Source organism: Megalops cyprinoides, chromosome 10 (genome assembly GCF_013368585.1).
Source record: "Megalops cyprinoides isolate fMegCyp1 chromosome 10, fMegCyp1.pri, whole genome shotgun sequence".
NCBI classification, from domain to species: Eukaryota; Metazoa; Chordata; class Actinopteri; order Elopiformes; family Megalopidae; genus Megalops; species Megalops cyprinoides.
Window position 1 is genome coordinate 6,444,957 of NC_050592.1, and position 26,327 is coordinate 6,471,283.

General features: G+C 44.3%; 1 protein-coding gene across 7 annotated transcripts in view; it reads left to right on the top strand.

The window, feature by feature from the left end:
- The window catches only part of aplp1 (amyloid beta (A4) precursor-like protein 1), a 34,768-nt gene extending 13,945 nt beyond the window's left edge, over positions 1–20,823 (top strand). The window contains exons 2-17 of one of the 7 annotated variants that reach the window (XM_036538032.1): positions 8,906–9,085; positions 10,816–10,945; positions 12,035–12,147; positions 12,644–12,840; positions 13,469–13,782; positions 14,291–14,418; positions 14,852–14,926; positions 15,080–15,238; positions 15,955–16,083; positions 17,300–17,399; positions 17,792–17,959; positions 18,430–18,453; positions 18,866–18,927; positions 19,330–19,395; positions 19,616–19,759; positions 20,337–20,823. In XM_036538032.1, coding sequence (XP_036393925.1) covers positions 8,906–9,085; positions 10,816–10,945; positions 12,035–12,147; positions 12,644–12,840; positions 13,469–13,782; positions 14,291–14,418; positions 14,852–14,926; positions 15,080–15,238; positions 15,955–16,083; positions 17,300–17,399; positions 17,792–17,959; positions 18,430–18,453; positions 18,866–18,927; positions 19,330–19,395; positions 19,616–19,759; positions 20,337–20,435 — 2,088 coding nt within the window. In that variant the 3' untranslated portion in view covers positions 20,436–20,823. Of the gene's footprint in view, positions 1–8,905; positions 9,086–10,815; positions 10,946–12,034; positions 12,148–12,643; positions 12,841–13,468; positions 13,783–14,290; positions 14,419–14,851; positions 14,927–15,079; positions 15,239–15,954; positions 16,084–17,299; positions 17,400–17,791; positions 17,960–18,429; positions 18,454–18,865; positions 18,928–19,329; positions 19,396–19,615; positions 19,760–20,333 lie in introns of all 7 variants that reach the window. The other 6 variants (XM_036538034.1, XM_036538038.1, XM_036538031.1 and 3 more) reach the window with 6 other exon arrangements.
- Positions 20,824–26,327: the final 5,504 nt, after the last annotated feature.

Sequence of the window (26,327 nt, forward strand, 5' to 3'; positions counted from 1 at the left end):
GACCTATAACACTCTGGACCACAATGCCAGCATCAGTGGCTTTATCTTATAAGTCTGAACTCCCTCATCTGCTACCAGGTCACTGGCTCAGCTGTAGTGGCTTTGGAGATAGATAGATAGATAGGTAGATAGATAGATAAGATAAGATAAGATAAGACATTGTCATTTAGCACTCTTATCCAGAAAAAACTTACACAGGTCACAATTTTTACATGTTATCCATTTTTACAGCTGGATATTTACTGAGACAATTCTGGGTTAATTACTTTAATTACTTTACTCCAAGAATACAGTATTAGTGCCCCAGCCAGGAATCAAACCAACCTTACAGTTTTACAGTTGTGAGCCCTGCTCCTTACCACTATGTTACACTGCTGCCCCATATGCCAGATGAGGTCAGTCTTAAGCATGGATTTCTGCAGCAGGCCCTGATGACTTGTACTACATTTGAAGTAACGGTATTTTATAGTCATGTCTTTAAAGGTGCAACAGCTGCAGCTAAAGCTGAACGGACACAATGGATAAAAAATAAAAACAATGTTGCAGTTGCGTCATCTGTGGAGGCCCATTGTGACAATATTAGCAATATTCTTTCAGGTCATGGAAGAGGAAGCTGTAGGAAGGGAAAAAAAACAAATGCTTTGTGCTATCTTAAAGGGAACCACATGTGATGGCTGTTTGTAACGATTCGTGAGAGGCCCCTGTGTTTCCGTGCGGGGCCCCACGTCAGAGAGAGCTCACCTCACGCATGTTGGAGGCGTGTGACTCACCAGACACCGCGTGTCAGGACGTGGGAGTGAAAGCGCGAGAGAGATAGAGAGGGAGAGTGAGAGAGAGAGAGATGCGCTCTAGCAGGTCGAGTGATCCCCCCCCCCCCACCGCCAACCAAAGTGCCAAACCAGCCACAATGGAGCTGTCGCTCTCGCCCTCGCCTCACGAGCCGGAGCCTTCCGGAGCACTCCTCGTAAGACGCGCCGCCTGGGCGGAACGGCGCCTCTCAGCTCGACGGACGTAATTGAATTTATTAAGTTGGAGAGCTTCATTGTCTCTCTGTCAAACGGGGGGCTTACTCACGCGTCGCTCCCTTTTCTGTGGTAATCAATCAGCGCTCACGAAGCACCACCTTCCACACGTGGGGGAATATAACGTGGGATTGGGGGCTAGAACAATGGCCTGGAATGTTCGTGACTTACGCAAAAAATAAGATGGAACAAGTAGTCACTGAAAACGTCTCGCCTTAGGAATGAATGGCTTCACAGATGCATTTCCATCTGAAGACAACAAAGCAATGACCTTACCAAAAACAGTTGCTGAGCTTCTGCATGTACGTCTAACAGATTTCAGTCATCAAGAAACCGACAACTCCGCAGACCAACTCTACGTGTTTGCGTCAGGATGCTCGGATGATGGAGATGTATATGCCTATACCATAACCAGCTAGCAGCACCTGCGGTTACTGGCACCTCAGCCTCTCGTGAATCCAACTTTCCCAAGATGCTTTGCAGCGTGTGAGTGTAGAGCGTGAGTCACGCCTGGGTACCCATCTGTCTGAAGGTGGGAGTTGCTGAAAAGAGGTGCTTCCAAGTACAGTGGGTGACGTTCAGATGTAGAGGCTCTTTGGTGGACTCATGGTATGTGGGAGATATCTGGCAGCAGGCTCTGCAGCTCAGAGACCTTGGAGGAAGAGGTCTTTAAAAACATACCCGTTGTGTTGGTCACGACTTTCCTCAAGATTTGGATGTAGAAGAAGCCATCTGCAGTAAATAAGACTATAAATATGAAATTGCTCAGTGTCGCATGTGTTAATGGTGTGGCCCTCAGAAGGAGAATATAACTTTGGTTTTGTAACACCACAAAGCTGTTGGGCTCTCATGTTTTTTTTTTTTTTTATGAATCTGAGACTGCTACTTGCACCCCTACATTTTAGGAAGCAATTTCTCACTCTCCAGCAATACCCACAGTACAGCATTTCTCTTTGATTACAGACATTTTGAAATGCACTGAAGCAAAATCAAAGCAGACTATGCCCACTCCACCCCTGCTCTGTTTGTGAGCGCTGCGCAGTTTCCAGCTCAGTGGGGTCACAGTGATTATTGTCCATCTGGTGCCCATTTACACAGCTGGGTTTTTACTGGGGCAATTTGGGTAAAGTGCATCCATTAGGATTAGGGCACCATGTCACACCAGCTGGGATTCAAGCCCACAACCCCAGGCCTATCCTAGGGGGTCTGCCGCCATGACAACAGTACCCAGATAATTCTAGCATTGCAGGACCATTTCAAAGCACAGTGTGATCACAACATTTGTTAGAAGAAAATTGTACCTCATCAGCAACAAAAATCATTACAGACCATATGCAAACATATTAGAGCTAGATATGCAAACACCAATCATAATGTGCTCTTAGAAATGGCTTTGTAATTAGCTGTGAGTGGGTGAGTCAATGTTTTGATTGAACCCAACCCATAAGCGCCATTAAGGCTTTGATGCATCTGTGAACTCAGTGACACAATGCACCTCTTATAATCCACCACCTACCCCCCCCCCCCCCCACCCCCATGCCAAGCAGATGAAAAATAACGATAGCCAAATGAATGAATAAATAATGAATGGTGATTAGGGTGATGAATGGCCCTGAACTTTCTGATGTCCCAGCCTGAAGACGGGAGTTGTGCATTAGGCTGGCGGGAGGACACGCAGGCTCTGCGAAGGGGTAGGGGGGGGGAGCAGGGGGGGCCGCGCGGGGGTGGGGCCGGAGCCAGGCGGCCCACCCGCTACCCCAGCCATCTGTGCTGCAGCGGAGCGCAGAGACAGACACGACGAGGCAGCGCGCGCACCTCGGCGGCTCGCCAGCGGCCGCGGTTATAAATAAGCAGGTGAAATAACCCAGATCCCGGCTGCCAGGCAGCCTTAACCCTTTGGTCGTCTGAAGGCGAGGTCCGCAGAGGAGGATTCGGGGGGGGGCGGGGGCGGGGTGGCGGTTTTACGCCCCTCATCGGCCCCAGCCCTCAGGTATTAACGAGGCAGCGTTGTAAAAATGACAAACAGCGGCGTGCGTCCCTCCCCCTTCTGGCCCTGTGTCTTGCTTTGCAGGGTCTGGAGGTTGCATCATTACATAGTATGAAGTCATCCTGCAACAAAGAGAACAGGTGTTGAATATTTAATTTGGCAGCGGCAGATTATGCCGGAGGAATATGTAAATTGTATCCAGGGTGTGAGCGCCGGTGCTTTGCGCGAAAAGGCCCAGGTTCACTGCCAGGGATATTTATTATAAAGGTTTCAAAATAAAGGACTGGTCCTTTTTTTTCCCCGTTTTTATTCTTATAAATATAAAATAATATCCTTATTATTTTATCCAGAGATGTATCTGGTTGTCTGGCTTTGCGTCTGAACAATCGTTCTGTTGTTGCTCCTGGATCTGTCGCAAACACAGAGCATTCAGTCGTTACCCCTTGTTCCTGTGCGCCAGTTGTGCTGCATTCGCAATGAATAGCACGTCTGCCTTTTGTGTTCTGTTTTTTTTGTCTGTTGTGCTTTTGTTTGGCCGTTCTGAACCCGTCACGCTTTGTTGTGCCGAGGATCACGGCAATTTGTCAGGGGAAGTAGGAATGGAGAGATGAAGCCTTATGAAACAAACTGAGTCTCATTCAACAATGGGTGGACGCGGGGGTGGGGGTGTTGGGGGGGGGGGGGGGGTGGCAGGAAGGCAGAATGCAATCAACATCTCTCAGCTTGTGTCAGCAGCTAGCTATTAATGATGAGATTGCCTTTGCAGCTAGAAGCTGTCAAAGCTTTCCTCGTCCACTTGCTTGCCTGTGGGGGTGGGGGGGGATGTTTGATACATGCACACTTTTGTGCCCACGGTGCTTGGTTCTCGCCAAATGGCTTGCAGATATCTGGATAGACTGTCCAATTAAAGCGGTCTTTGGGTGAATGTCAGGGCCTCCCCTATACAGCGTTGCCCAGAGTTCTCCAGTTGTTGACAGACTCTGAGGTCATTTTTGAGGAGGAGCTATAAGCCACAAGATCTTATCTTGCCATAACTAAATGAAGATTAGGAGTGTCTAACCCCCTGAGCACTGTGATCACACTTTAACAGTCTTATTGGTATTCACAATGATAGTAGTCTTTGGTAGTCTCATTGGTAACAGTCTTATTGGTATTCACAATAATTGTCTAACCACTGAACAGCGTTGGGAGGATGGCAGCATAAAGTCTCTGCTGTCTGCTGTGGCATAATACCAGTAAAGCATATTTTGGCTAAAATAAAAGAAATAAGAACATGATGTTCTACCTGCTCAAGATGGTACTGGACGTTCACTGGCTTACTTTTTTTGCAGTACCAGCTCATCACATGCGTATTATGTCAAACAAAACCCATGGAGGAGAGCAAAGATGCTGCCTGCAGTCTGGGGAGGCGTGCCTGACCAAAGTGGGGCAAGCCACTCACTTTCAAATAATGGAAATATATGCACCCCTTTAGACTAAACACTAACTGTAACCCTCACCATGACATAATAATGCAGATAGATTCAGGACAGCCATTAATCAGACACACTCTGAATATTAATTGTGTAATACTTGGAAAAACCTGACTATTCCATTTGACATACAGTACAGGTGGCAGTGTAGCATAGTGGTAAACAGCAGGGCTCGTAATCAAAAGGTTGCTGGTTCAATTCCCCACTGCGGGACTACTGCTGTACTTAACCCAGAATTGCCTCAGTAAACTGTATCTATGCACAACATGTAAAAGCTGTAACCTATGTAAGTTTCTTTGGATAAAAATGTCTGCTAAATGGCAATAATATAGTATATTGAAAGAAAATATTAACATTGATATTGTGGTTTCTGTCAGCTTGCTGCAATGCCAAGAGTCTTTGCAATATACCTCATTATTATAATAGCTTACCCTCTTAAAAGGTTAGATCACTGAGCACAAAAGACCTTAAAGCATACTCATGTGTATCAGAAATACTTTCACTCATTCGGTAGGTCATGACTGACTTGGCAAGGCTTTATAAGCCCAGCCTGTCCCATGACAGTTTGTTTGTAAGCACATCTTTATTTCAGTACTTTAACCAGTTCTGTCTCTCTGCTCTCAGACATACTCAGCCATCGAGTCATTTAAGCCTCCGATCTTCTCCACTTCCTTGGTCTGTCTTCTCCTTTGGGTCCTCCAAGTTTCTGGTATTTGCAGAGTCTGTCCTTTTAAAAGGTTCTCATCTGTACACCTCTCTCAGCGTGACACCAACATGACGATGACATTTCCATTTTAATGCTACGTTCTTGCTTTTGCCGGCCTTTCCGTTTCCTGTTCCTGAGAGCTGTCAGTTTGCATGCAGCTGGTAGAATTTTAATGCAAGGTTTCAAGGACCTTGGAAGACCAAAGCGCAGTCATACGTTTGGAGGTGGAGCGAAAACGGAGCGTCTGAAACTTGTGTAGGATGTGTCCTGTAGCATGCAGGTCCTTCTCATCTACAAACAGGACAGCGCTGTCACAGTGCTTTCACTGAGAGTTCTGAAAGTGTTGCCAAGGTGTTGCAGAGAAAAATAACAAGTGGGAAATGCTTGCCTTGCCGCTTTCTGGTGAGTCCAGTCTCTCAGACACCTGAGAAATTAGAATTTGTCATCCAGCCGCATTGAGGTACTGTTGGGACTGGGTGTTTAGGGTGAGGGGAGGCGGAGGGGAGGTCAAAGGTGGTGGACAACTGTCTCTCCATGGGCATTATCATTGAAAGTTATGGTGGGGTGGTCAGCCATGGAATCCCTGCAAAGAGTCATAATTCCCTAATTGGGTCAGCGACAGCATGTGTTATGCTGTGAGCAGAACCATGCAGCTTTAGGAAAAAAAACACAGCACAGTTGAGGCTTGTGTTTGTAATTCTCTGTTATCACAAAGGCTTGGGTCTGATCTAATCTTGGCCTAAATCTGAGTCAGGGCTTCATTCTGCTCTTCCCCACATGTCTACCCTGTAGGTCTGGGCCTCTGGCTCCAAATGGATTCGTTATTGATCGAAGAAGCGTGGTGATACAGTTGCAAGCGTATAGCATTGATTTTTTTTTACCGGGGAAGGGGGTGGGGGGTTGAGCACTGGGGTAGAGAGAGCTGGCAGGTTATCTTCTCAAATATCCGGAAGTCTTTTTTGTGGCGTTGACCTTCCCAAGTCAAAGAGAGACATTTATTTAGTCACTGCCTCAGCAACCAGATCGGTTTTACAGCGTCGACCAAAACCTCTTAAACAAGGTGAGCCTTTTCCCAGGCTGTATTGCAGCCCACGGAAGGTTCATTTTCAGTATGGTCAACATCAAAAAGCCTCAGTCCATTCAATTCCTCACAGGAAGACAACAAGGAAGAAAAATGCGGCAAGGGGTTTTTATTGGGTTCATATACAGTAGCTGTGCCTTCTAATGTTTTGAAGTCCACCAAATCTGCAAAGCTTGCATAAATAATACGCTCAGTAGCAAGGTCATTGCCTCAGGTTGTGCGTGAACTCCTAACATGTTGCGTGTCACTACCCTAAACAAGCAAGCCCATTTGTCAAGGCCTAACATGGATTTAAGGGTTTATCTACGGTACTAATTATCATAGCTTCTTAAATCTCCGATGCAATCCTAATATCAGAACAGCTCGGGGGCTGTTATATTTATTGTATATTTACGAACGCACTTTATATATTTATTTTTCTCATAAATTTTAATTAGGACTTCAAACAGCTCTATGACGGCCAGCTGAAGCAGGATTCCCTTTGATCATGCGTCACTTATATTCTCTGTTCCCCCCTCCGGGCAGCGAGAGTCTAAGTGGCTGCCAGAAAGTGCGTGTCTGTTCGGCGCCTCTGTCCGTCAGTCATCGGAGATTAAAGCGTGCATCACGGCGTTGGATCGCATCACTCGTACCACCGCTAACGCGGAACGCGACCAAATTTAAGGGGCGGAGACGGTCTGTGTATCTGCACAGAGCAAGGCAAAGCTTCATTTCGTTGTTTATTGCATGTGACTGGCTATGCAGTCATTCCGTGTTGCGTCGAGTGGGGCTCCTGCACATGCTTGGTCGGACCAGCCAAACCAGGTTCTGTTTTAGGTGGAATCAGCAGGCAGTCTCTCTAGATTAAGTACAAATCCGGTACAGTGATGTGCTGTAGGAAACATTGTGTTTCAAATGAAACGTCAAACTGAGGTCCTGATTTGTACATGGCATTTATCTCAGACTAGGTTTTTTTTTTTTGTCCTGGCCAATATCCTAGTTTGACTCTGTTGATCTGGCTGCCTAATCATCCCCCACTTCATTTGGGTGAGCAAATTCCTCCCTGCCTGCTTTGTGTGATGTGTGCTTAGGCCTTTAGCACAAAATGGCTGTTTGCCTCAGATAGACGGGTGTCTATCTGATAACTCACTTGATACTGATAACTCTGATAACTCAGCGTGCATCAAGAACCTGCAAAGGAATGGAAGCTGCAATATAAGATGCGATACATTATCATTGTTAATATTATTTTGGGGTATCTTAGATAGAATAGCGTATCTTAGATAGATAGAAGCATATCACACATTTAACCAATCACCTTCACCAAGTATTTATTCCTGAATGAGGGCTGGTGATCCACAGTCATATATCTGTTCATTTCTTTTATTGTCATTGAATCACAATGACAATGTTCGTGCACCAGGTATATGCAGGTTTAACCATGTTTGCGTAACGTATCGTGGAGTCAGGAAGAATCCCAGTAAATCCTTTAAGTTTGGATTTCATTGTTTCTGGCTGGCAGGATGGCCCCCTTCCTCTTTGCTGAGCTAATGTATTGCTGTATTGCTTAGATGGCGCGTGTTACCCTCAGCCCCCCCCCCCCCCCCCCCCCAAACCACCCTCCCCTTCCTGTGCAGTGTTAATGTACTGAAGTGGCCCACCGGTCAATGGGCTTGTATTAACACCTGACTCACATTGCTCCGGTGGTGTTTGTTCCAAGCGGCGTCCCCCGAGCCTTTCTCCAGGCGTAGCGAATAGATCCTCGGATCAATACCAGCACACCAGCAGCTAAAACTAGCTCCGGGAGGAGCGAGAGCAGACCGTCGGCATCCTGCCGAATATATCTGTGGTATTTTTCCTGTCTCTTATCTGTCAGGATTTTGCCTATCTCAGCAGCTCCGGTGCGCAGGGGGCGTTTGGTTTGGCGCTCACTGCGGTTTTTCGGGGTGCTGAGGTATGTACTGTGGAAGCATCCTGGTCCTGTCTGATGTTAATTTGTGCTGATGTGCACATCAGTTGTGCTGGAGGTGTGCAGCTGGTCGCTACATTATTTTTGCCCTTTTCCCGTCGCTTAGACACTCCCTCCGTTTGGAGGGGTGAGGTAAATGTGAGTGCCTGGCTTGTACATTTGGAGTAATCTGCAGCACAGCATTTTCTGATTTGGTCTCAAACTCAATAATGGAGACCACTATCATGGCTAGTATCTGTAAAGACTCCTCTCTGTCTGTTAGTGCAATGATAACGAATGTAATCTCTCTCCCTCTCTCCCTCTCCCTCCTTTTCTCTGTCTCATTCTTACTCCCTCCATTTCTCTTCATTCTCTCCCTCCCTTCCCCTCCCTTTCATTTTGGCCACCCCTTACTCCATCTCTCTCTCTCTCTCTCTCTCTCCCTCTCCCTCTCTTCTACCCTCTCCCTCTCTCTCTCTCTCTCTCTCTCTCTCTCTCTCTCTCACACTCACACTCTCACTCTCTCTCTCTCTCTCTCCCTCTCCCTCTCCCTCTCGCTCTCCCTCTCTTCCACCCTCTCCCTCTCTCTCTCTCTCTCGCTCTCCCTCTCCCTCTCCCTCTCTTCCACCCTCTCCCTCTCTCTCTCTCGCTCTCCCTCTCTCTCTCCCTCTCTCTCTCTCTCTCCCTCTCCCTCTCCCTCCACTCTCCAGGCCCTGGCAATGAGTGAGGTGAATGGACCAGGCCCCTTTGTGGCCGAGCCTCAGATTGCCATGTTCTGCGGTCGCCAGATTCTGCACATGAATCCAGAGAGTGGACAGTGGGAGCCTGACCCTCAGGGCAGGCAGGACTGCTTCACTGAACCCAGCCAGATTCTGTCCTACTGCCAAGAGGTACTGCTCGACGCCAACCCTGCTGTATTACAGCTCGCATACATACTGACACATCCAGTACTGCGTAACGCCACTGGCACTCTGCCAAATGTTGTCCCTTAGGCCAGGAAGCACTGCATAATATATGCTGTATGCTGACTCTCAAATACTGTAGTTCACACACACACGCACGCGTTTTGCAGAAATCTCTTACAGATTTCAGCTATTTTTGTCTCAAAACTAAACAGCGCACAAATCAGCAGCACCTTGCCAAACATTGCTCCCTTGCCAAGGGATGTCCTGGATCACATGCATGAAGAATACATTATCTCATGCCAAATACTGTCCTGGTCTTGGCACCGCTCTACGTTATATTGTATTGTACACCCACTGAGCAAACAGTGTTCTATATTCAGACGGCTACCCTGGCTGTGCACACACAGTCCTGACTTCATTAGGACAATTATTCCTAGATTGCATTATCAGAATAAAGTACTCATTAAAGCACACATTAGCTCAGTGGGAGCACAAGCCATTCAATATATGTGACACACCTTAGAAACAAACAGGATAGCAAGAGTTCTGTTATGTGTATCTCATACAGCTAATAGATTAAGCATTGAGTTTCCATTACGGTTTTTCTTCTTTTCTTTTTTTTTTTAATAAAGGACATTTATGACCAATGCTGACAAACCCCATTCGGTATATATGAGATAACGTCGTTTTTTTGACAGCAACCTTAGTTTTTTTCCTTTTTTTCCTTTTTCTGACAGGGTTCGTCTTGTCCGTTTGTATATATATAAATATATATACATATATGAGAGAGAGATGGGGCGCGAGAGGAAATATTTCTAAATATTTCTTTGCAAATTCTGCCCTCCTCCATCTCTCTTCCCCTTCCTTCCTGACATTGATATCTCCCTGGACACCTAAATGTCCCCTGTATGCTCTGCTGTGGCTCATATCATCTAAAGTGTGGCCACCACTATCAATGTCAGTGATACCCAGAATCCTAGTCTGAGATTACTCCTCATTATAGGAGCAATAGCAAGGGGCTTTGTAATTGTGAAGGGAAACTTGCACCATCTTGTGGCAGTGCAGCTTATTTAAAAGAAAAAATGGAGCAGGTCATGGACAAGATTGCCTTAATGCGATTACCCGTAGCATTTCCACGATAGCTTTTCCACAATAGCATTCATTTCTTACGAATCTTTGTAATGTGCATATTTATTTTTTTTTCCAATTAAAACATCAATTTATTTCCATGCAGATTTTAAGAAATCGTATTACAATTTTGTCTCAATGATATTTTCATACATGGTATAGTAATTTTAATGCTGTTAAACAGCAGCTCAGGCTTATTGTGTCCCATAAAGGTTCAATACAAACCCCAAGGCTATTTTAGGAGAGGCTGGAACCATTGGAGACTGGGGAAGCCCCCTCGTTCACATGTCAATGGTCCACATACTAAAGAACAGAGCTGGGTCCACCGTCCAAAAGCAGTCCCTCTCCAGGACTTTTGTTGAACTGTGTATTATAGCTGCATGGCTCCCTCTCCTCCTGCTTCCTTCCGTCTTTCTCTCTTTTCTCTCTCTCTCTCTCTTTCTCTCTCTGTTTCCTTTGCTCTTCTTCTCTTTTGTCTTTTCCTACTGTTTTCTTCCCTCTCTCCTCTCCTCCTCCTCCTCCTCCCTTTTCTCTCTCTCATCCTAACCGCGCCCCCCCCCCCCCCGTCTGTATGTCCGTGTGTCCAGATGTACCCAGGCTTGCAGATCTCACGCGTGGAGGAGTCCTCCAGTCCTGTCACCATCTCCGCCTGGTGCAAGAAGGGCTGGCGGCACTGCCAGGCCCGGCCCTTCATCGTCCTGCCCTACCTCTGCTTGGGTGAGAGGGCCACCCACCGTGCCACACTGTGCCACACCACACCGTCCCTGAACAAGAATCCTCTTAAAGAGTTTCCTCACCACACATTTTCAGTGTTACATTACATTACATTATTGTCATTCAGCAGATGCTCTTATACAGAGGGATGTACTGTACATAGCTTACAGCTTTTACACGTTATCCATATATACAGCTGGATATTTACTGCGGCAATTCAGGGTGGAGTACCTTGCCCAAGGGTACAGCAGCAGTGTCCCAGCTGGGAATCGAACTGGCAACCTTTCGGTTACGAGCCCTGCTCCTTAGCATAATCCTACACTGCCGTCCTAGAACAAGAACCCTCTCTTAAATGTAGACCTTTTCAGTGTTAGACGATACATACAGGCCTGTGTGATCTGGCGAGAGAAATGAAACGGAATGCCACCCTGTGGTCTGTGTTATTGAGTCGCAGTGGTTCGTGCCCCTTTGCGCCCCGGCACAGAGAATGTCAGCCTAGCACAGTGATCTTGCATCATCTCTGTAGCTGGGTTGTCAGTGTACTGTAGGGCTCTCTGACTCCCTCTGCCTGACTCTGGCGGTATTGCGCCTCGGTGGCTTGCGTGGGTGTAAGAGCGCCACAGACATTAACCCTTTTGCGAGTATGGTGAAAGCAGCGTCATTAGAACACTACATTAGAATGCCTATTGTGACGCAACAAATTAACATTCTTTCTAAACACACTGCTTTTTCACATAAAAATGTTCCGCAGATGTAATATAATTATTTATTTTTCAGTGCAGATTCACATAAGTTGCAACATAAGCAGCATAACACAGTTCTGATTCCCAAATCTGAAAAATTCTAGCTAATGTTAGCTTTGAGGAAACAGTGGTGTAACGTTAGAAAGTATAGCAAATGCGGTGGTGAGAAGCTCAGTAACGCTAATGAAAACATAACGAACCACATGACATAACACATGCGCTGGGGGCAGTTGGAATATTTTGTAACTTACGTGCCAAAGGGTTAAATAACACTTACTCTCTCACGGTTTCACATCCACTCTTAATCTCCCTCTTCCCCTCACTGTTTCTGTGTCCCTTCTCCCCCCAGTTGGGGAGCACGTGAGTGAGGCCCTGCTGGTTCCTGACCGTTGCCGTTTCCTGCACCAGGAGCAGATGGACGCCTGTGAGAGCTATATGTACTGGCACAACATTGCCAAGGAGGTGAGGGGTGGGGCGAAATGTGAACACACCATTACATTACATTACATTACATTCATTTAGCAAATGCTCTTATCCAGAGCGACTTCCCGCACAAAAGAACATAAGTGTATCCATTCAGTTTGAATGAGCAAGTGTCAGACCATCCTAACAACATTCCCAAACCAGTGAGTGTGAGCATAACACTATTCAAGCCGTATCACAAGTTAACTTGCAACCTGACTGGACAAGGGAAGATTACTGCCATACCTCCCAGTCACTAGATAATAGAATTCAAAATACATTGTGATACTAAACATATCACCATACATCATGCCAGCTTATATTACACCCCTAATTAAATAGCACCTCTAAATCAGTGAGTTATTGGTGAGTTTAAATAATTTGTTCAATCAATTAAATCATTTCTTAAATCATCATACCTTCTCTCCCCTTCCATACTCTCCTCTTCTGTCCATCTCTCCCTGTCTGTTTCCCTCCACCCCCCTCTCCCCCGCAGGCCTGTACGGCGGATAGCCTAGAGCTGCATAGTTACGGGATGCTGTTGCCGTGCGGGGACAAGTTCCGGGGGGTGGAGTACGTGTGCTGCCCAGGCAGGGGCAGCTCCAGTGGGAGGGGTGACACCGACGTGGCAGACGTGCCACAGGGGGCCACCCAAACGCTGGCCCCACAGGTGGACACCAAAGTCAGCAGCAGGTAAGTCCCCCTGCGCCCCTATCCCTGACATGGAGAATGATTACATTTACATTTATTCATTTGGCAGAAGCTTTTAGCCAAAGCAACTTACAAGTGAGGCAGATTTCAACACAAGAGAAAGCCAAACAAGGAGTCACAATATTAGAAGTGCAGCATGACCAAGTTTCAACAGTTGCACAGACACCTAGCTGGTAGAAACACAAGCTTATTAAACCATTATTTTTTTAATGGACAGCAATTATAACTAACCCCATGCCCAAGATGGTCCTCTTCATATTCCACAGCCCAGGATGAATTCAATTCAGCTTACAACCTTATGCATTACATTACATTATTTACATTATTGTCATCTAGCAGATGTTCTTATCCAGATTGACTTACATATGTTGCAATTTTTACGTTACCCATTTATACAGCTGGATATTTACAGCTTTACGGTAGCAGTGCCCCAGCAGGGAATCAAACTAGCAACCTTCTGGTTACAGGCCATGCGCCTTGCCAGTGTGCTACACTGTCCCAGTGCCCTGCTAAAATACTCCCAATGTCAGTTTACCTGCCCCTAAAGTTAACACAAGTGTGATCTGAGGTATAGCGGCATATAATATCATAGATATTGATTATGCCATAGGACTGATTTTGCCAGTGAAAATGAAGATTCCCTCGCCCCCCCGCTGTTTTCCAATAGTGTCAAGGTGACACCCCCCACCCCGAGCCCCTCCCCTGACACTGATGTCGAGGAGGCCGAGATAGCTGAGGAGGAGGAGGAGGTGGAAGAGGAGGAAGAGGAGGAGGAAGGAGCCAAAGATGCAGAAGAATACGAGTACTCCATCGACTCCAATCCCTACCAGACCTCCGATTACCTGGACTCCTTCTACTACGACAAGGGGGCCCAAGCGAGCCGCAGCCCACCCACTCCCCCTCCCCAAACCCGCGGGGACAGCTGTGAGTGCCTCGACGAACCCTGTCCCCCTAAACCACAATCCTCACAACCCAGCACTGTTTTTGTACCCTCCGTCCCCAACCCCACCCCGGCCATCGTTCTATTTCCCTCTCCCTCTTTTCACCATTTTTCCACCACCCCTGCCTCTGCTCCTCCTGGGAGATGGGCTACAGCTGTATTCTGCAGAGTATGCAGCACTGTAATATAGAAGAGTGGTAAATGCTGACATTGAGTAGTTGCTGCTGTCCCTCACTTACTCTCACTTACTGTGAAATGAACTGCCCTGTCAAGTCAGTATCTCTGACGCTCTCCCTCCCTCCGTCTCTCTCTCTCTCCCTCCCTCCCTCTCTTTCTCGTTCTTTCACTCTCCATTAATCTCTCTGTATCTTCCCTTTCCTCTTTTCTATATCTATATCTCCTTCATGCTCTGTCTCCTGCTATCACTTTCTCCTCACCCTTTCTGCCCCCCTCCCTCTGTCTCTGTTCTGTCTCTCTCTCGTTCTCTCACAGTGCCCACACCTCGCCCGACAGACGGCGTCGACGTCTATTTCGAGATGCCAGGTGATGACAGCGAGCATGCCAACTTCCTGCGTGCAAAGATGGACCTGGAGGAGAGACGGATGAAACGGATCAATGAGGTGAGGGGGGTGGGGGGGTGGACACAAGGCTAGCCAATCAGGTTCAGGGATGAGGAGACAGCCAATGAAATGTAAGACAGGCACAGGGCCTCCCCTGCAGGAACTCCCCTGTCAGTTACGCTCAGTCAGAAGAGCGTCTACATGGAATTAAATTCATCACATTTAGATTCAAAGCCCAAACATTTGGGTAATATATTTTTTTTTTAGTCTCTAAGCAAATGGAGCAATAAGCGAGTCCATTCAAGACCAACTGCAGATTAGCATATTAAGAAGATTAACGAGGATTACAGCGTTGGCCTCCAGATTTGTGTTTTCTATTAAACCCTCAAAGAAATTGCGTCTGTAAGGGGTGCTAAACCCACTGTGAATGCGTGTCAGAAGTGTAAAGACGGTCCCACATCTCCCTCTCTCCCTCTCCGTCCCCTCTTTTTAGATCATGAAGGAGTGGGCGGAGGCGGACAACCAGTCCAAAAACCTTCCCAAGTCTGACCGCCAGGCGCTCAACGAGGTAAAGGACAGCAGGAAGGGGGAGGGGAGGAGGAAGTGAAAGCAGCTCAGCTCACCTGCTTATGCAGATTTACCGTGTGTGACCGCCCTGGTTGACGCACCTGTCCCTGTCCCTGTCCCCCCCCCCCCCCCCCCCCGCCCCCGCCATCCTCAGCACTTCCAGTCCGTGCTTCAGACCCTGGAGGAGCAGGTGGCCGGGGAGAGGCAGAGGCTGGTGGAGACCCACCTGGCCAGGGTGGTGGCCACCCTCAACAACAACCGCCGGCTGGCCTTGGAGAGCTACCTGACAGCTGTGCAGAGCGAGCCCCCGCAGGTGAGCAGGGCGGGGCCGGTGTAAAGGGTATCCTGGAGGTACAGTGTGTGTCAGGCAGGCAGCAGTGGGCCTGTGACCATGCATTGCATTGCATTACATTACATTACATTCATTTAGCAAATGTTCATATCCAGAGTAACTTCCAGCCCAAAAGAACAGCAGTGTATCCATTCAAGTTGAATGAGTAATAGTGTCAGATCAGGCTAACAACACTCCCAGACCAGCAAGTGTGAGCATAACACTATTCAAGCACTAATAGTTGCATACATATCACATGGTTGCAGGTTCGAAACCAAGGAGGGGAACTGCTATAGTTCCCTTAAAAAAAGGCCTTCAAACTGAGTTGCTTAAGTAATAAAATCAAGACATATAACCTGAATTGATTCCTTAATTATAGACCTATATAAATGGGTGATGTGTTAGCGTAAGTCTCTCTGGTTAAGGCGATCAGATAAGCAAATAAGGCACAAGCAGAATATAGGCATCGGAGAGATCCAACAGATATGATAGGGAAGAAGAGAACCAAAACCATCAGCCCTCTTCCTTCTCTTAACATTAGTTGCCTGTTTTCTGTGGTTGTAACATCGCAAATGCAAATCTCAGTCACACAGAGTGCGGTAAGGTGAACCACCATTGTGCTGACATTAAACCTGGTCTTCCTCCTGCCATGTCTCCTGCTCCCCCTACCCCCCTCCCCCCCCACTGCCCCCTAACAGCCAGAGCGAGTCCTGCAGGCCCTCAAGCGTTACATGGCAGCGGAGCAGAAGGACCGCCGGCACACGCTCAGGCACTACCAGCACATCGAGGCCGTCGACCCCCAGAAGGCCGAGCAGATGAAGTTCCAGGTGAGAACGACAGGGGGAGACAAAGAGCACTCAATCCCTCACTTACTCGATTGTGTGAGGCCCAGAGATGAAACAGATGAGCAACAGTGTGATAATTGAAAATAGTTGAATGCAAGTACCTAATGCACAAATGCTGATTGTATGTGACATAATTAAAAAAACATTACGTACACTTAGTAACATAAAAATAAATGCACTGTACGCTGTACTATATATATCCTGAAGAAGTGGCTAGAACTCCACAGTGTTTAAAGAGTATTTAAATATAATTCTCATAATTCATAATTAAGTATAATTCTCATTTGATATTGTAATTAAAAATGAAAAGCCCAAAAATACTCATTACAACATTAATTGTTCTACAGATATATTCATATATTGTAATGTCAGTGTAGCATCTAACCTAGTTACAGAATGAAAGATTAGATGGGAAAAAATACAGTGGTTATTATACAGTATATGTGAGAAAATACTGCTGGCAACCCTGTTGTTTGTGTGTATCAAGAATACAGCCTTCACAACAGTTGCTAAGGGGGAAACCACACTGCCATTTGATTTGCTGAAATTTCCCCAATGTGGGTTTTTTGGTGGCGGCACACTTTTCACTTCAGTTTGCAGTCAGCAGTTAGACGAGTCCTCACCCGGAAACTGGCTGAATGCCCATGGCCCCTCTCGCATTGGTTCTGACTGCATTGTTCTGGTTCAACACTGTACCAGCACAGACCATTCAAAGGCAGATTCACCCATCTCTGCTTTCTGAGCTCCTATCAGCACTTTCTCTTTCTCTTTCTCTCTCTTCTCGTCACACGGAGTGCTAATTTCCTTGTATCAGCTGCTGCCAACCTCTTGATGTAGAATTTCTGTTATTATCAGATGTGGGAGGCACTGCCACAGAGACAGAGAGAGGTGAACGCAGGCAATACATGCAAATCTATGGAGGCGAGATGGTATCTATACCTCCCTGTGATATGTTGCAGTGTCTTATCAGACACCGATCAGTAGAGGGAACAGAGCACTGGAAATGTGGAGAGAAACTAGGCAGTGAGGGATTCTGGGACAAAAACTGGAAAAGGAGATGGAGGCCAAAACGGTGGATGAGAAACAGAAGAAAGTCTGAACCCTGTATAGACAAAGAGGGGTCTTGAGTGGCTCATACCCCGTTTTCTTCTGTCACTTCAGTGTATTCCGTTACATTGGTTTGATTTTCTGTTCGCAGGTGTACACTCACCTGCATGTGATCGAGGAGCGGATGAACCAGAGCTTGGCTCTGCTGTACAAGGTCCCCGCCCTGGCTGAGGAGCTTCATGACGAGATCCGTACGTTTCTGTCCGTCTCCCCTCGCTCTTACCCTTGTCCCACAGTCTGTCCCAGTCCACCATTTCCTGTACTCTGTCCTGAAGTGGTTGCAGTCAATGCGGTGAGGTGTGACGTCACTGGGAAATGAATCTATGCAAATGCCTCTCTCCTTCTGTCTGAGTACAATTTCAGTTCAAATACTTTATTGCCATTTGGACTGAATTATACCAAGTACATATTCCCAAAGCATAAACAATGAAAATACTGAACGAGAAATCAACCAGGCATATCCTGAAATTTTGAAATATTGCGGAGAAATATCTGTGGAACTCAAATAAAACATTCTCTCTTTCTCTGTCTGTCTGTCTCTCTCTCTCTGTCTCTCTCTCTCTCTCTGTCTGTCTCTCTATAGAGGAGCTGGTGAAAGGTGAGAGAGGGGACATCAGCGAGCTTATGACTACCTCCTTCTCTGAGACCCGCACCACAGAGGAGCTTCTGCCGGCTGAGAGCGAGGAAGAGAAGGATGATGAGGAAGAGGAGGAGCGGGCATTCCAGAACAGACCCTACCCACCCCGTGTCGGTAAAGTGAAAAAAGCACTTATGAACATCACCTGATATGCAGTTGACACTCCCAGACAACGTGTTCAGTTTTCAACACATTTTGGTTTACTAGCTGACTGAGCAGCATCACTTCTGTATTACATATCCACAGGCTAACTTGCTGCGATTGACTGTGACTGTCTGACAAGTAAGATTACTAATCACGTCATAGTGACACAGTTCTGCTGACAAATCAGCCTAAAATCTGGCCAATTATTTCACTAAGACATTGAGTAATTTACTGACATATTGATTAGCCAATGGGATTTGTGACGAGCAGATACTGACAGGAAGCTGTGATTATCACGACTTCCTCAAAGCCATGTTGACAGCACTGGCCGGTTTATAAGTGAACAAGTGAATATGAGAAAAGTGACTATTACTGCTTTGTGCAAAGTCAAACTAAGGTAGTTTTTTTTCCTCTCTCCTTTTCCTGTCATATGTTCATAGATTCTCCACCTAACAATAAGAAAGGTGAGTTGCTGGAGGGGTCGGGGAGGGTGTAGTGAGCTGTTTGAATTGAGTGTATTACCTAAAAATCAGAAAAGGACAATGAGTTCAACAACCAGACGTGCCTGTTACCCAAAGGGTCATTTTTGATTTTGGCAGTTTGAGCCCATTGCACCCCATCACTGACATACTTACTGTGATGTCATTGCCTGAGCTCAATAACTACCCATGAAGGGTTCTGCTTAAGTTTGCATTTTTTGGTAAACATACACATATATGCTTTGATGGACCCTGTCTTGATTCATTAATGAAGTTGTTTTTCTGTTGAGTCAATAATGTGCACAGTGATTTTTGATCATATTCTGTCAATGCTGACAGTTTTCACTGTGATTCCTTATGGAGGTTCTGTGTGTGATGTGTCTGTGTCTCTTTACAGGCTCAGGGACGGATGAGTATGACTATGCTACAGCTGAATATGAGGAAAAGGTAAAGACAATTGTAAGAAATTATAATTTCACTCTTTGGCAGATGCTCTTATCCAGAGCGACTTACATAGGTTACAGTTGTTCAGTTGTTAGACACTTTGTAGTGATACATTAAATATATATCAAAGGAGCAAAAATTACAAGAACAATACATACAGAACTAGCAGAATTGCAGGAAATTGGCTTAAAGCTGAACAACTTTGATAAAATTAAATCAGAACAGACAAAATGTAGTCCCTGACAACACTTGTTACCGTTTTTGATTCTATATCTCAGTATATCTCTATATATCTTTAGCCGGGCATTTGTAGACAAAGCTAACTGGTGCGATGTTGTCCACACATGAAGCTTACAAATTAAACCGTGCACATATTCCTTGCACATATTCCTTGATTGCTGCTTTTTCTCTCTTTAGGTGAACACTTCTGTGGAACTCAAGCAGGTGGTGTACAAATCTCCAGGAATCCAAAGAGATGAACTGGTAAGTCCCTTCCGCGTTAGTCTTCCTTCAGGATGCCAGCGTTTGTCCATGAGCTTTTGAAGGGAATTTTTCAAGGGATTTTGCTGACGTGTTGGTTTGCTGATGCCTCTCCTTTCTGACTGCCCCCCCCCACCCCCACCCCCACCCCCGTTACCTTCTCCTCTCTTTCCCTGTCCCTTTCCTTCTCCCTCTTCCCTCTCCTGCTGTCCCTCTTCTCCAGCAACCAGATGCCCTGGAGACATTCAACCGCGGGGCCATGGTGGGGCTGCTGGTGGTCGCTGTGGCAATCGCCATGGTGATGGTGATCAGTCTGTTGTTGGTGCGCAGGAAGCCGTACGGCACCATCAGCCACGGCATCGTGGAGGTAAGTACCCAGACCCCACCATCAGTTCTGTCACACGGACTTTTGTCCCTTTGAATTCAAACAGTACTTATCTTAAAGAAAGCACAACAAAAGCCACCGATGTTTTGAAATTACTCAGCAGCCACTGTTTGTTCAGATGTCACACTTGAGCAGCAAACACTGGTCCATTTACCTTTTGCAGGCTAATTAGGACTGTTAATCAAGTACTTTATTTTTCTCCTATCAGTGGTTAAATCTGTGTTTTTAAGTCAGGCACACAAGGGTACTTAGATGTTGCAGTATTGAACTTGGTCATTAAACTTAGGTAAACCATTAAAAATTGAACCATTTTTATCAATAAATTATTTGTATGTATATGCGTACTGTATCTACAGGTCCCTGTATTACAGCTGCTGTTAGGAACAGATCCTCTGGTTATATCTCTCTCTCTCTTTCTTTCTCTCTCTCTCTCACTCTGTCATTCTAACTAATGTTAATTAAAGAGCTCTTAAAAAATCAAAGTCTCTCTTTCCTTCTTTCCCTCCCCCTTAATCCCTCTTTCCCTCCCTCGTTTCTCCCTCCTTGTTGCCTGCAGCAGGTCGATCCGATGCTAACTCCAGAGGAGCGGCAGCTGAACAAGATGCAGAACCACGGCTACGAAAACCCCACCTACAAATTCTTCGAACAAATGAACTGAGGAGACGGGCGAAAACCGCTATGGTCGCCAGCCCACGAGTTGTCCCACTGTAGGGAGCGCCCCCTCACTTTGAGAAATGTAAACGTACAGTACAAACCAACAACAACATGACAAGCAAATAGGGAGTGCATCCCCGACTTTTTCAACCCCTCCGAGCACATTTTATCCATCTTAACCATACCAACAGTTATCCTATCAGTAATCACCCCCTTACCTGTATCCCCTTTTTGTTCTCCATCTTTTAAAGACATTTTTGAATATAAGGGTTTGTTGTGGGGCAGTTTCATTGATGGAGATGCTTCAATGCTTCAAAAGATTCATAATGATAGGGTATGAGTTGTCAAGAATGGATTTTATGCTTTAAATTATGTATTATTTTATTTGTAGGTGAAATATGAAAAGAATATTTCAGTTTATTTTAGAGTATATTATTATTATTATGGGTTTAATTGTTTTGTAATGTAGCTAAAAGCAAAGTTATTATTATTTTTATTCAGATAAACATTGTAAGTATGGAAGAACAGAATTTAAACTGAAAATGTGGCCAATTCAATTTAAAAAATGTGCTCTTTCTGCCTTCACTATCCATGTTAAGAAAAGACAGACTTAAAACTTAAACCACTCTACCACTGTGATCCCTAATTCATATCATCTGTGAACAGTATGTTTTGAAACAGGATATTATAGTTTTTTTCCATGAATGGTATGCATAAGTATACCAATAAGTTGGGGATGTGGTGGATATTTTGTTCAGTGAATTTGAAAATACTTCTTTACTCCAGTCAAACTGGATTGACATGAAAGATATAAATCTCTGTCTTAAAATGGAGGACCCCAAATGACCGTCCGTTGTTCTGCCACAGAGACACACACACACACACACACACACATTTTCAGGATAATTAACTATTTCATGCATTTATTTCTTAATTTATCATAGTAGTCTGTCTGAGTTATATTTGATAATACTATAAATGTCCGTTAATATGATGAAGGTGGCGGTCTATAAAATGTTTAGGTACATTTTAAAATTTTGTAATTTCCTGTTTGTTTTAGACAGTGGCACTTCAAGAATACTGAATGCTGCAGCTGCCAACCACAAAACATACAGTACGTTCTGTTAAATGTATCACTGAGGTAAACCTATGGTACTGAATAATTGTTAATTGTACCACTACCTAAAAAATCTTGAATAATCAGAAGTTATTTTAAAGAAAGCATGCAAATTTGATGTATGATGCTACCGTATTTGTGTTGTTCCTGTTTTTGCTTTTGATAACTCTAAAATGTCGCAGTTTAATTGACAGTGTAGATACAAACAATTTAAATGGGAAAAATGTAATGTTTTCAGTTTTTATTTACGTCAATGCAACGTGCAGAGTAAAACATCTTACCTTGTGCTGCTCAGAGAGAGAGAACATTTTTAAAACATGGCTGATTGAAAACGGACTGTTGTTAAAAAAAAAAAAAAAAAAAAAACAGCACAAGACAACAATACAGTAACTTCTGACTGAATGTATTTTAGGCAGACATTTAGACTTGAGTTCCTTTCAAATGTGCACCACTGTCTTTGTAAATCCTTTCACAAAAGAGCAACCCAGTTAGTTAGCAAACTCATCATAAACCTATCGTCTTTTATGTTTGTAACATCCTAATTGTTGTGTCTGGTTTTGGGATTTTTGAATACATGAAGACAGTGTAATATGTATTCACATATCATAATCATAATCGTGGTGCAGATCTGAAAAGCGAATACAAGAAATTGAGGAAATGTATTTAACTTGGCAGGAAAGGTTTGATAAACAACGAGGCTTAGTCAGAGTCAAAGCCTGGGGCCACAGTAGATTCTGTAGCCTAGAATAGGTGATGCATCAGTAAAGCAAGCGAAAAATGAAAAAAATGTGTCTGAAGTATTTTTAGCTGTTAACTGTTAAACACATCCTAATTCTGGCACACAGTAGCTCAGTAAGTCTTACCGCGTTTTCATGTGCCGTCAGTTAGTGAATAATATCCATTTAAAATCTTAGCAGCAATGATGTGGAATGTTTCTGTCTACTATAGATACTACCTTTTTGAATGGATAATTCCCTCAGGAGGAAATTGGTTACACACTGATGAGGGAAGACATGGGTCTGTTGTTATTGCTATTCTGTCTATGTAAATAGGAATCAAAGGTTCAGGTCAATTATAGACTATTCAGAGAGGGTTTTAGACATTTTTTGTTGTCAGGTTCAACTCTTGTGTGAAAAGACTAAAATATAAGTGAAGTTTTTATTTGTCATCTACTATAATCAAAATAGTAGCTGTAGATACCCCCGTTTTGCACCTAAAACAGACAAAATCAATAAATCTGTCCACAGCATCTCAAATATATCAGGCTTAATGACAGCTCTAAGGTTCTAAAGCATATTCTTCAAATACTGTTTGATCTGTGACTATCTGTAACTTTTTAGTCTTATTTCTTCTTCTTGAAAACACAAACATGTAAAGATCAGGTCATAAAAAGTCACACCATTCATATATCATTCAGAGGCACTTTTTGTTTTCCTCTAGTGTTGTACGTTTTGTTTAAGTACTGCTGTATTGTGCCAGCTTAATTATAGACAATTCACAAGTCAGAAGTGTGCAAAACGATGTGGAGCTGAAAGGTGGTAATTGTATAATTTGTACAGCTTACTGATGAGTGACCACAGAGTACATTCACAAATGTGTCTTAGCTTCTTGACTGTGTAATGACATTGAAAGTGAAAGTTTAAAAACTATCAAAAAGATTTGGAGATTTTGCCATGCTGCCCCTTTCCATAACAGCTAATTTTCTTACCAGCATTTTGCTGAGCTAGAACAGTGTGTTGTTTTGACTTTACAGTTTTTAATGACCTTTTTTCGATTGAATTATTCATTCTTTGTGGTCGCCCCAGTTTGAAGGGAAACAAATGTGAATTGAAGATTGTTATTTTAATTGCTGTATTTTTGCCTTTTTCCATGCTGTGTTTCAGATGTTACAATTATGTATTTGTTATTTATCACGCCGATGTCATGCTGTTGCTCTCTTTGGAAGCTGGAAGAGTTCACACTGGAAACCCCAAAAAGGTTTGATGATGTCTAACCTGAGACTGAATTATGACCATTTAACCGTTGTTTGGTGGTACAAAGTACCAAGTTGAACTGTGACCAAAAGAAGTCATTCTTGGCAAGGTTGTTAGAGCAGACACTAAGTCCTTAGAATTGGTTTCTACTACAGGAGTCTTGCTCAAAGCATTATAAATGAGCATAATAGAACCATCTCAAAATCACTCAGTAAGCTGATCTTCTGCTCCATTCGGAATGTGACCAAAGACTTTCTCTGGAAGATATTGGAAAAGTCTGACTAATTTACCTAATTTTGTGGAACAAATGCAAGTGTATTATGTGGACCAGCCATTTGAGAAAATAAACTGACTTATCAAATTAAAGCCGTAATAAAATGACAATGCCCCATGAAGTACTGAATTCTGTTTTATTGTGACCCTGTCTTTTGTATTTCCTGTGAGAATTTGAGACAGTACCTGCCCAAGCATCAGGCTGTCAGGGTGTAGCTTGGTTTTAGACTCCACTTACTTGGGCCTTGTTCCCTTGCTCCTTGACCACAGTATAATACCACACAAGCTAGTCTACATGGCCAAACCCTATGAACTGCTGTGGATAAACACAATGCTGTTGTACATAATGCAGTGAAAAGAATAATTCAACGGAGTGTCTGTAATGGTTTTAAGTCTGGGTATGAATTTTGTTGAGAACAAAGGGAAAATGTAAATGTTTTGGTCCATGTTATAGAGTGTAGTCAACGTCTGGCACAAAAAAAGTGGAAACAGCCACTGCGTCATGAAATGGACCCTATCTAATCATGTTGGTGGAAATACTTTGTAGTGAGCACAAGCTAGTTAAACGTGTTTTTATGATTGCAGAAGTGGTTTTGATAAACACAGATCTGTGACTGGATTGAAAGCTGGAATTTATTTGTTTGCATGGGCAGCTTGAGGGTAAGGTTGGTATAACCAGTTTGACAACAACAAAGTTATGGGTGAGATCCTGTAACTCATAGCAAAGCTATTTGAGAGCTTGTTTTTGCTGTTTTGCATTAAACTGAGCTGGAAGGTCCAGAGTTTGACATCACTTGATGGCCTACAGTAGCTGACTCAATATGGAAGCAGACTTTTGTTTTATAACTGGGCAGCTGCAGGACACTTCCAATGTGGGCTACACTATGACTGAAGCATAATCTCTGTTTCATACCCCTCCATCTGGGTCTGTGTCCTGTGTTTCTAAATACACCTGTTTATCCACAGTAATGGCTGACCTGATCACATACATTTCACCCTGGTCATTTAACCCCCAGTTCCTGGTTATATAATACCCGATTGTCAATTATACAAAACTGACTTGCTTAGACAAAAAAGAACAGAAACTATCATATATAGAACTGCACATGTAATTGTGTCATTGGTACATCTTATAAGTGAATAACCATAGAGGCTGGTGTGTATTCATATTACAACAGAAAGAATAAAACACACACACAAAAAGGGATTGTGTGTCCATATTTCATCTTCCCTTTAAGCAGTATGTGAAGTCTGATAGTAAAGTGCTGTGTTCAGATATACTTCCTATAACTGGACAAGAATATAAGACATCAGTGATTAGGTGTTACTGTACTGTTATTTTGACAGACAGTGCCAGCCCAAGCATCATGCTGTCAGGGTAAGATTTGGATTTAGGTTGCCCTTGTCCGAGCCTTGGTTCCATTTGACCACAATGCACCACCAAACAAGACAGTCTACAGGACTGTGAATTTGTTACGAACTCCTGAAGCTACTGAATAACAAACTGATCATTTGAGTCAGTTGTGTTGGAGCAGGGAGAGATCTAAAACATGCAGGACAAGTGGCCCTCCAGGAGAGGTTTGGACACCCCTGATCTACAGATAAGCACACTTCTACATAAAACTTTTTCATTTGATACCTTCGATCACCGTATCCTCCTCGCCCACCTCGAAAACCTGGTTGGCATAAGTGGACGTAAGTGGTTTAGGTCCTATCTATCAGAACGATATCAGTTTGTCTCCATTAACAATGAATCTTCTGCTCGTTCCAGAGTAACATATGGCATACCACAAGGATCTGTGCTTGGGCCTCTGCTCTTCTCGTTATACATGTTGCCTCTCGGTGATATCATCTGTAAACATGACATTAGCTTCCACTGTTACGCGGATGACACTCAGTTATACATATCAGTCAAACCTGATGTCCCTCTGAATATCTCAAACATTGAGGCCTGCCTAACAGATGTAAAGAATTGAATGGCCCAAAAGTTTCTACTCCTTAACTCAGAAAAAACCGAAATATTGGTCGGTGGCGACCAGGAGCAAATTCACTCACTTTACACTGGACCTTGATGGTGTCTCCCTCTCCTCGAGTGCAGCTATCAAAGACCTTGTCATCGTTATTGATCCTGAGCTCACTTTTGAAACTCACATAACTAAAACTTCTAGGACAGCCTTATTCCATTTGAGAAATATTGCCAATATCAGGAAAATTGTATCAATTAATCATGCTGAAAAGTTAATCCATGCCTTTGTAACATCCAGATTAGACTATTGTAATGCCCTCTTGTCAGGATGTGCAAATGTCTCACTAAAACCCCTTCAGCTGGTACAAAATGCAGCTGCTCGAATCTTAACTAAAACTAAACTTTTTGAGCACATTACCCCAATTCTAGCTTCTCTCCATTAGTTAAATACTGGATCGAGTTTAAAATACTCTTACTTACATTTAAGGCTTTAAATGGGCCCTCCCTATCTTAAGGACCTTCTTCTTCCATACCTTCCACAAAGAGCCCTTCATTCCCAAAATGCCG